This window comes from Octodon degus, unplaced genomic scaffold (genome assembly GCF_000260255.1).
Source record: "Octodon degus isolate 3935 unplaced genomic scaffold, OctDeg1.0 scaffold00053, whole genome shotgun sequence".
Lineage (NCBI taxonomy): Eukaryota > Metazoa > Chordata > Mammalia > Rodentia > Octodontidae > Octodon > Octodon degus.
The window spans coordinates 4,393,280-4,403,996 of NW_004524629.1; the positions used below are offsets into that span (position 1 = coordinate 4,393,280).

The 10,717-nt window shown below is 37.4% G+C and overlaps 1 protein-coding gene across 1 annotated transcript in view; it reads right to left on the reverse strand.

The window, feature by feature from the left end:
- The window catches only part of Gtf2e2 (general transcription factor IIE subunit 2), a 103,440-nt gene that overhangs the window by 21,109 nt on the left and 71,614 nt on the right, over positions 1 to 10,717 (reverse strand). The window contains exon 6 of the mRNA XM_004633294.2: positions 5,486 to 5,579. Coding sequence (XP_004633351.1) covers positions 5,486 to 5,579 — 94 coding nt within the window. The remainder of the gene's footprint in view (positions 1 to 5,485; positions 5,580 to 10,717) is intronic.

A 10,717-nucleotide genomic window follows, 5' to 3' on the forward strand; every position in this document is an offset into this window, starting at 1 on the left:
TTATTTGCTTCGACTGTTCTGTGTTGGCTTTACTAAAAAACGCAACAATCAGATACGGAAGACGTCTTACGCTCAGCACCAGCAGGTCCGCCAGATCCGGAAGAAGATGAGGGAAATCATGACCCGGGAGGTGCAGACAAATGACTTGAAGGAAGTGGTCAATAAACTGACTCCAGACAGTATTGGGAAAGACACAGAAAAGGCTCGCCAATCTATCTACCCTCTTCATGATGTCTTCGTCAGAAAACTAAAAATGCCGAAGAAGCCCAAGTGTGAATTGGGAAAACTCATGGAGCTTCATGGTGAAAGTAGCAGCTCTGGAAAGACTACTGGAGATGAGACTGGAGCTAAAGTTGAACGAGCTGATGGATATGAACCACCAGTGCAAGAGTCCGTTTAAGATCCAGATTTTTAATAGTGATAAAGTCCTATTTGTGGGAAAAATATAAATAAATAAATAAATGAAGGACTGGGGTCCGGGCTCAGTGGAATAAGTGCTTCCCTGGCAAGTGCAAGGGCCTGAGTTCAATCCCTGGTTCCGCAAAAAAAAAAAAAAAGAAGGACCATTTTGTAGTAAAAAATATATATATATATCTGTATATACAAAATCATTAGCATAGATATATAGCTACTTTCTCTTAGTTTAATGAGAAGAAAAATTTGAACTAACAGTATTTAGATAAGATATCATGTCTGCATTTTTTTTTTTTTTTTTTTCGGAACCAGGGATTGCATGTCTGCATCTTGTACTATGAATAACTACTACGAAGACAATATGCAATGTATTAATTATTGTAACTCTCTTACTAACCTGTTTTGAAACTGTCTCATTGCTACTTCTCAATAAATATTTTTTTTTAAAGGGTTAAGGAGATAGCTCAGCACTCTTAAATGCCTGCCTGGCAAGCGTAAGGACCTGGGTTCCATCCCCAGTATCACATACTGTGCTGGCCCCAGAATTCAGACACACCATGCTGGCCAAGGAAACAGGGAATGATGGCACATGCCTATAAACCCAGCACTGGGGAGGCTAAGCGAGGAGGGTCACTATGAGTCCAAGCTGAGTAGGAAGACATGGTACCAAATAAATATTTTTTTTAAATTTTTTAATGTATTTAGTACAAGGTCTCACTACACAGATCAGACTCATAGTGATCCTCCTCTTTTCAGCCTCCCAAGCACTGGGACTACAGGCATGCGTCACCATGCCCAGTCTCAACTGCCATCTCAATGCACTCCAGGGGTGGGACCAGCATGGCACACCAAAAAAAAATTTTTTTTTTAAATGTTGTCAAAAAGTAATGAGCCTGACACATTCAACAAGTATGCTTTCAAAATTTTAAGACTCTTAATTTCTCATAAGGGAAGGGCAAAAAGGAAGGGAAGAAAAACTATACTTTTCCTTTTATAAGTTCAGTATATTACTTATAACCAAAACCTCACAAAGCACACAAAATAAAACTGACAATAAAGCAAAACTCCAAAATATGTTGGTATGAAGAATCTAGAAATATATAAAGTCAAGTAAAGGTTACTGTAATAGTGTTAAGAATAGTTCACTATTAGGAAATCTAGGAAAATGTTTTACTATCTATTGAATAAGCCAGCAATAGCAAAGATTTTAGAAGAAACAAAAGAATCTCCCTGATTTCCATAATTATTAACATAATAAATACTAAAACATATCTAAAGTATAAAATGTATAAGGATATTTGCAATATCACTGTTAAGCATTTTAAAATCTATTCATCAGGTACATACAATGGCATATCGAATAACCATACATAATTATAGAATATTGGTAATGCAAGAAAAGTAAACTAGAAGAATAAATATCAAACTAAGCTGGGCATAATGTCACAAGCCTGTAATCCCAGCACTCAAGCTGAGGCAGGAGGATTGCTGCAAGTCAGGGCAAGCCTGAGTTACAAAGTGAGTTCAAGGCCAGCCTGCATCGCATAGTGAAACCCTGTCTCAAAAAAAAGAAAACAGCAAACATCAATCTATTTAAAACATTTGTTCCTGGATATGTAAGATTTTATTGACTAACTCGTTTACTTTTAAAATGGGGCTAGGAGGGATAACTCATTTTATCCCCATCAGATGAGTAATGAGAAAATGGAGAAGATCAATGAAGGCCACATATGGCAAATAAAAGTGGTAATATTAAGGAACAGAAATGTAAGTAAAAGTTACACAAACAGGAAAAGTTAAAGTTAAACAATGATATACACAGAAAGCATACAGAAGAAAGTGTTAATAGCTTAGTGAGAAGATGAGCACATCACTGCTAAAACACTGCCAATGAAATACTCTTAAGAATTCCTCCTCAGTCACAGTGACACATACTTACAAAACCAGCTCCTCAGGAGACTGAGGTAGGAGGACTTGTTTGAAGCCAGCCTATGCAACTGAGTGAGATTCTTCCCCATCTTACATAAAAAAGAAAAAAGCTAGAGATGCAGTTCTGTGATGGAAGGCTTGCCTAGCATGTGAACCCCTGGGTCAAATCCCTACAATCATAAAAATAAGTACATAAAAAAGAATTCCTTGGATTTTTAATCTATATTCTTAAAGTAGTACTGCAATCTCATCTGTCTGTCCTCCTTTTTCTATTTTTGGTTTTTTTGAAACAACCTCTCGCTATGCAGTTCAGGCTGGCCTTGAACTCATTCTGTAGCCCAGGCTGTACTCGAACTCACAATGATCCTCCTGCTTCAGCATCCCAAAAGTTGGGATTACAGGCATGTGTCACCATGCCTAGCAAAACTATTGCTCATTTTTTTTCCTCAATTTAATCAGTTATTTCTTGACAGTTTTTATGTTTGTTTTGTTTTTAACTTAAAAGAATCAATTATGCTTAAAAGGAAAAAATTAATTTGACAATTATAAAAAATAAAATACAGAGAAACAAGATTTCACATAAAGGAGACTAAAAGCAACATAGAACTGCTATGTGGATGGCTGCCTGCTCAGTGCTTTGCTTCCTCCAGTTACAGACAGCTGGTCCCATGATTCCTACTCTGAGTTTTTCATCAGAAGTCACCTCTTCAAAGAAGCCTTTTCTCTGCATATGTATTACAAAGTCAAATATGTACAATTCCCATATGTTAATCAAAATGCTTTTAAAAATGTTTAAGGATTTGTAAATATTAACTAGCCTTAGCTGATCATTATTTTACTCAGTACCTAGGTATCACTATACCCAACATGATTAAAATAATTTCTAAAATAAAACTAAACCTGCAATCATAAAATTACTAGGAGGCACTCAAAAACTTGACTCAGCAGTAGTTCACTACCTCTTTATGTAAAAAGCATACTTTGTTATTAGAAAGAACAACACTGAGATACTAAGTGGGTCTAGAAATTTCTACTTAACAAAACATTTATTAGCTAGGCATGGTGGTACATATCTGTAATCCCAGCACTTGGGAAGCTGGGGCAAGAGGACTGCCATGAGCTCAAGGTCAGCCTGGGCTACACAATGAGTTCAAGACCAGCCTAAACTATATAGGAGGACCCTGTCTCCTAAAGAAAAAAAATACATAAACAACCAACTCTACAAAAGGAGTCTTGATCGGCATTTTAAAAAACACACACTTGGGGCTGGAGAGATGGCTCAGTGGTCTAAAGCACCTACTTGGAACAAGCTTGGCAAAGCACAAGGACCACGGTTTGATCTCCCAGCACCACATGCCAGCCCGCCCTGCCCCCTGGTGGGCTGAGCTGGCCACACACACACACACACACACACACACACACACACAAAATGTAATAAATTAATTAATTAATTAAAAATAAAAATAAAAAACACACACTCTATTTCCTAAGACAAATCATGGTCAGCAAAGTGACTTCAGCCTGACTAAAGCCCAAGCTACTAGCACAGCATGAATACCTTTAGACCAGATGAGGTACAAAAGAAAAACTCAAGGTTACTGTATAAATTAAAATCGTAATTTAGAAATTTATTGGTTACTAAAGAGACAAGATTTATAAGTATATCTGCTATACAAAATTACTCACTCAAAGGAATCTCTTTATAATGCTATAAAGCAACAACTTGACTACTGAGTAGGCCACTGCAATTCTCTATTTGCATTGCTATATATAATTAGATAATTTACTGTGCGTATCACTTCGAAATTTTATAATTAAATCAATATGCAATTCTTATTTTATAAAATTTCAAAGTAACAAATTAGAGTAAATTACCATGTTTGCTTAAAAGGGAATTTCTACTTGAAGAAATTCCTTACCACTGATCTTACTTATACTTTATGTCACTATTGACAAAATATTTGTAACTAAATTCCAGAATGTACCTATCCCCATTCCTTTTCTCCAGTAAATTTTCCTACCCTTAAAAGCTAAATGCCATACATTGTAAATATCAACACAGCATAGCACTCAAGTTCACTAACAGAAAAATAGAATTATCTTCTTTTTTTTTTTTTGGCGGGAACCAGGGATTGAACTCAGGCCCTTATACTTGCCAGGCAAGTGCTTATTCTACTGAGCAATCTCCCCAGCCCCAGAATTTTTGGGGGGAAATCTTTTTTTTTTTTTTTTTTTGTATTTTAGGGAAGGGTCTACAGGATGTTCAGGGTCTCACTATTAGATCAGAATAACAATGATCCGCCTATTTACAGCCTCCCAAGAGCTGGGACTACAGGCACATGCCACCACGCCCAGTCTAAGGATTATCTTCTTAATAATCCAACCTGATAATTAAAAGATTCTTTTTTAAAAAATGTATTTAGTATAGTATTTTACAGGATCTCACTACACAGATCAGACTCAGTGATCCTCCTGTTTTCAGCCTCCCAAGCACAGGGATTATAGGCATGCACCACCACGCCCAGTCTCAGTCACTATCTCAGTGCACCCTGGGGGCAGGGCCAGCACAGCATGCCAGGGATCGCCAGGGATCACCAGGGATGAACCCCAGTCCCTGCCTAAGTAGGCGCTTTAGTCTGCTGAGCTAACTGGCTGGCCCTAAAAGAGTCTTAAGTTAGAAGAATACCAGTCACCAACAAGTTTGGTCTTTTTTCCCTGCTATATCAAACACTTATATTAACATATGAAGTGACTTTCATAAAATAAGACATAAACTCCTGCTTAGTACATATAAAAAACTATAGACATAAATTATAGACTACTATACTGTGATTGCAAATACACTTAAATTAAAATTTTTCAAGGGCCAGAGACAAAGATTAGTGGCCTAAGCGCCTGCCTGGCAAGTGCAAGGGCCTCAATTCAATCCCCAGTACCTAAATAACTAACTAAATAACATTTTTCAAATTGCATCCTAACAATCATGTCAGACATGGGCACTATTACTTATGTCCTGAAAAGGTGATAATGCTAATAAAGAAAGCAGTATAATCTTTAAATTGCAACTATAATAGGAATGTTATCAACCTAAAGTTGTCATACATTTTCAAACTAATGAAAGTATCTACATAGAAAAGCTCACCTTCATCCACAGAGAACTGACAGCTCTTATCATTGAAGAAAAGTATTTTCTTCTTATCAGGACGATTTACAAACAGTATCTGGTCCCCCAGTGCCTTAAAGATAAAGAAGATGTTTTCAGTTAATTTAAAATTACCTCATGTGGCTAAATGACACCTCCTATCTTTTAATCTTTGGTGTACCACAAAGATCCACTGGGTCAAGTTATAGTTTTCTAGTTTCCCTTCTGAATAGTTCTATTTTTAAGGATTGACATTTTGTTTTTATGTCATTCTACTTCATGTTTTGTATTTAGTACAGGTCTACAGGGTCTCACTCCTTAGATGGGACTCATAGTGATCCACTTGTGTTCAGCCTCCCAAGAGCTGGGATTACAGACGTGCACCACCACACCCCAGTCTCAATCGCCATCTCAGAGCATCCTGGGGGCCGGGCCAGCACGGCATGCTGGGGGACTGAACCCTGGCCAATGTGTCAGTATTGATATTTTAATATTGATAATTTTATCGATCTTTCAAAGAACACAAAGAAATGTTTTTCATCTTTGTTTTCATGAGACAGGGTCTCCGAGGTTGGCCTCAAATTCATGGTGATCCTCCTGCCTCAGCCAACTGAGTACTGCCATCACAGGCATATGCCAGCATATCCACCTCAGAAACTTTTTTTTTTTTAACTTCTCTTAAAAGACAAAAAATTATTATTTGGGTCCACTGTACCCTTTTATTAATCTAAAATACACTGTGGGATCTTAGTGTTCATACTTTTTCTTCTACCTTAAAATTTTTCACTACTCATTTATCGCTACTCATCAGTTATTTCCAATTATGCTTTTAAAATGATGAAATATTACAGTGGAAGACTGATTAACTCATCCAGAAGTCTGAAGCAACTGTGAAATTAAAAAGCCTTCAGTCTTCTGTTCATTTTTTTTTAAAGTATGTATTTCAACTTCAAAATCGTAACTTCTTTTTTTTTGTGTGTGTGGCTGGCTCAGCCAGGGGCAGGGCTGGAACAGCATGTGGTGCCGGGGATCAAATTGTGGTCCCTGTGTTTGCCTAAGCTTACCTAAGCAGGCACTTTAGACCACCGAGTATCTCACCAACCCTGTATATTCTTTTTTTTGTTTGTTTGTTTGTTTTTTGTATTTTAGGGAAGGGTCTACAGGGTGTTCACCACTATATTGGACTCATTCTCCTGTTTACAGCCTCCCAAGTGCTGGGATTACAGGCATGCACCACCACACCCAGTCTCAACTGCTGTCTCAGCATGCCCCAGGGGGCGGGGCCAGCACTGCAGGCCCGGGGATCAAACCCCTGGCCCCTGCTATAAAATATCATGTAGTTCAAACCAAAATTAAAACTTTTTTTTTCCAAAATTAAACTTTTACTCTTAAATTTTAAATAAAGTACCCTAGAAATGGAGTGGTAAGCAGCAACAGATCAACTTCTCCAAGATGCCAGATCCAGACAGTGGAGAACAACTTGGGGAAGAAAGAGGAAAAAGGTGGATCTCTGGGGCAGGCATTTAGACTGCTGAGCTATCTCCCCAGCCCTACATAATGGTTTTAACAATACTATTTAATAGAGAAGGGGGCTGGTGAGACAGCTCAGCAGGCTAAAGCTGGCATTGGACTGTGTAGTCCAGGTTGCCTCAAACTTTTGGTGATCCTCTTGCTTCAGAACTGAGGGATTATACACACAGGCCACTGTGCCCAGATATATTTTTTAAAATTTTACTAATACATTTTTGAAATGCATAAGGATCACATTTGTCGGGAGCTGCTGAAGCTAGAAATAGGTCAAATGTGTGAAAGTAGGACTAGGCCTCACTGCCTAAAGCAATCAAGCTACCTTAGTCCTGAGAAAACATCCTGCCTCCTCAATGTCAGCTATTAGTCACGAGCAACCTTGTGTCACATGACACTAACTTTGCAAAGATACAAATAAATGCCCCTACTGTTATTCTGGAGTCCTTTGCCAAGCAGGCATGGCATTATCTCTTGTATTTATTTTCTAAATCCTCTCACCATTTTCTCCCAAGGAATACTAAGAAACCAACAAACCCCTACCACATTCATTATATGGAGTTTGTACCTGTACATAATATATCTCCATTTCTCTTTTTTCCCCATTTTCCTCCCCTCCGTTCAATCCTTTTCCCCCTTCTCCTTTACAAAAGTTTAGTTTTATTTTTCTCTTTTATTCTTTCTCCTTTTGCCTTCCTTCCCATCCTCCTCCTCCTTCCCTTATTCTCCTTTGCATTTGAACATTTTCTTACCCTGTCCTTAAATAGCCAGAATCAACATAATCAAAATGGTCATACTTCAGGAATAAACAGATTTAATGTAACCTGAATCAAAATGAATCAACATCTTGGTTCACAAACACTTTTTTGCGAACAGATCAGTTTGCACACAACAGTGCTGAGTAAAATTTTGCTTTCAATTGTAAACTGCATCAGGAAACAAACATGACAACCCATTTTCCCCTCACAAACACTGTCATCTTCTCCAATACTGTAAAACAAATTAATTTTGTAAAGCAAGGTACCATTATACCAATGTCATGTATCACAGAACTAAAGAAAAGAACCTTAAATTTTACATGGAATCACAAGAGACCCAGAGTATGAAAAGCAATTCTGGGTAACAAAAAGTAAAGCATGTGGCTTCACAATCCAGTTATTTTATAAAGCTACAGTAATTAAAATAACTGGTACAGGGGCCGGGGAGATGGCTCAGTAAAATAAGCGCTTGCCTGGCAAGCCCAAGTGTCTTGAGTTCAATCCCCGGTTCCGCCAAAAAAAAAAAAAAACTGGTACTGTCACAGAAACAGGCACATGTGTCAATGGAACAGAAGAGATACAGAGCCAGGCATGCTGGTACACGTCTGCAATCCCAGCACTCTAGAGGCTGAGGCAACGAGATCACTGCAAGTTCAAGGCCTGCTTGGGCTACAAAGCTAGTTCAAGACCAGCCTCAAATGCACAGCAAAGCTATGTCTCAAAAAGACATACACAAAAAGAAAGTACATGCAGAAACCACCCCAGGCATATACACATACTATTTGATTTTTCCCCCCTGGGAATTGGGTTTGAACTCAGACCCTTGCAATTGCCAGGGAAGCACTTACTCTACTGAGCCATCTCCCTAGCCCACTATTTGATCTTTGACAAAGTAATCAAAAACCTATACTAGAGAAAAAAATAGCCTGTTTAATAAATGGTGCTGGCACATTGGCTATTTACATTCAGAAGATTGAGCCTAGAAACATATACTTCACCATGTAAAATCAAAATGAATCAAAGGCCTAAATGTTAAAACAGAAGGAATCTGCTAGAAAATAAAATAGGTACAACTCTTGAAGACACAGGTATAGGCAAGGACTTTCTGAACAGAACCTCAATGGCACAAGAAATACCAAGACTCAATAAATGGGATCATATCAAGTTAGAAAGCTTCTGCACAGCAAAAGAAACAAGCAACAGAGCCAAAAGACAATCTACAAAATAAGGGGGGGGGGGATTGCCATTTATTCCATGGGCAGATGGCTAATAATTAAGAATATACAATAACTCAAAAAAAAAAAAAAAAAACAGAACTCTGTTTTTGACCCAATCAAAAACTGGGCAACCAAAATGAAGTCACTTCACAGAGGAAGTACAAATGGCCAATAAAGACATGAAAGAAATCAGAATTCCCTAAAAGAGCCAATCAAAAACAAGGCAACCAAACTGAGTACTCACTTCTCACAAGTAGTGGTACAAACCAATAAATACATGAAAAAAAAAAAAAATTGGTTGTGATCGCTGGCCATGAGAAATGCAAATTAAAACTACACTAAGATACAATTCTATCTCCAAAAAGAATGCATGTCATAAAAAAAAGATCTAATAACAAAAGTTGGAGATAATGTGAGGAAAACAAACTCTTCTATATTGTTGGTGGGAATGTAAACTAGTACAACCATTATGGAAATCAGTATGGAGATTCCTCAAAAAACTAAAAGAAGTTTCATGTGACCCAACTATCCCCCTCCTAGGTGTTTTGCTAAAAAAGTTACAGTCACCATATTATAGGGACACACGCACACCGATGTTTACATTGGCACATTTTTAAAATGTAAGATCTTCAAACAGCATGCATGTCCATCAACAGATGAATGAACAAGGAAAATGTATTTACATATAATGGAGTACTACTACTGCTTCGAAGAGATAAACTTGAGGTATTTGTAAGTAAATGGATACAACTGGAAAATACAATGTTAAGTAAATCAGACACACAAGTTCAAATATCACATGGTGTCTATTATATAAACCCCCTACCCACCCACACACAAAGTGCACAAAATAGAAGAGGTAGCACGCAGGAAGGTGAGGCAGAAGGACTCCTGAGTTCAAGTCTAGCTTGAACTGGATAGTGAGATGCTGTCCCAAAAAGACAAAGGGATAAACAGGAAATAAGGAAAAGTTCAAATACTTCCCCAAATTACTTATTCCATAATAGTAATGTCCATGATGGCTTGTTTTAAAAATACTGCAATATATAGGCTAATTTGTTTCATTTATACTAATAGTTTATCTTTATTGAAAAGTTTGATTTTTCTCTGTAATAATCTTTGACTTAAGTCTTGTGTTAAGAAAACTAATTTGAAGACAATGATACATATTAACATCCTTTTACTAGATTATGAAAATGTTTCATTTTTCATAAAATAAACTAAAAAAATTAATGTATCACATCACAAATTCAGGCTGAGGTAATATCCTTTGACGATAAGGCTGGCAGTTAATTTGTTAGAAAAATCAACAAACAAAACTAAAGAATGAGTAATCTGAAATAGTCACTGGTTTTCTTTTGTTTTATTGCTTTTGCACAATTCTTTGTGCTTCTTGCTAGCAATATATTGTACATTTCTTCAATATCTTCCATCTCCAAAAAGAACTGAAGAGGAAGCAACACAGAAGGGCATTTTACTATGTCAAAGAACTACTGAGTTTTAACTTTTGAGTTCAGGTTCTTGGTCCTAAACAGAACCCCCTTATATTCCTTGAGAAACCAAACTGACAGTTACAGTCACAGAACATACTCAGATATAATTTGTGAATAAGTATTAATCTGACATTCTTTTTCTTTTTTAAGTATTTATTTGTGTGTGTGTGTGTGTGTGTGTGTGTGTGTGTCCAGCTCAGCCCACCAGGGGGCAGGGCTGGCTGGCATGTGGTGCTGGGG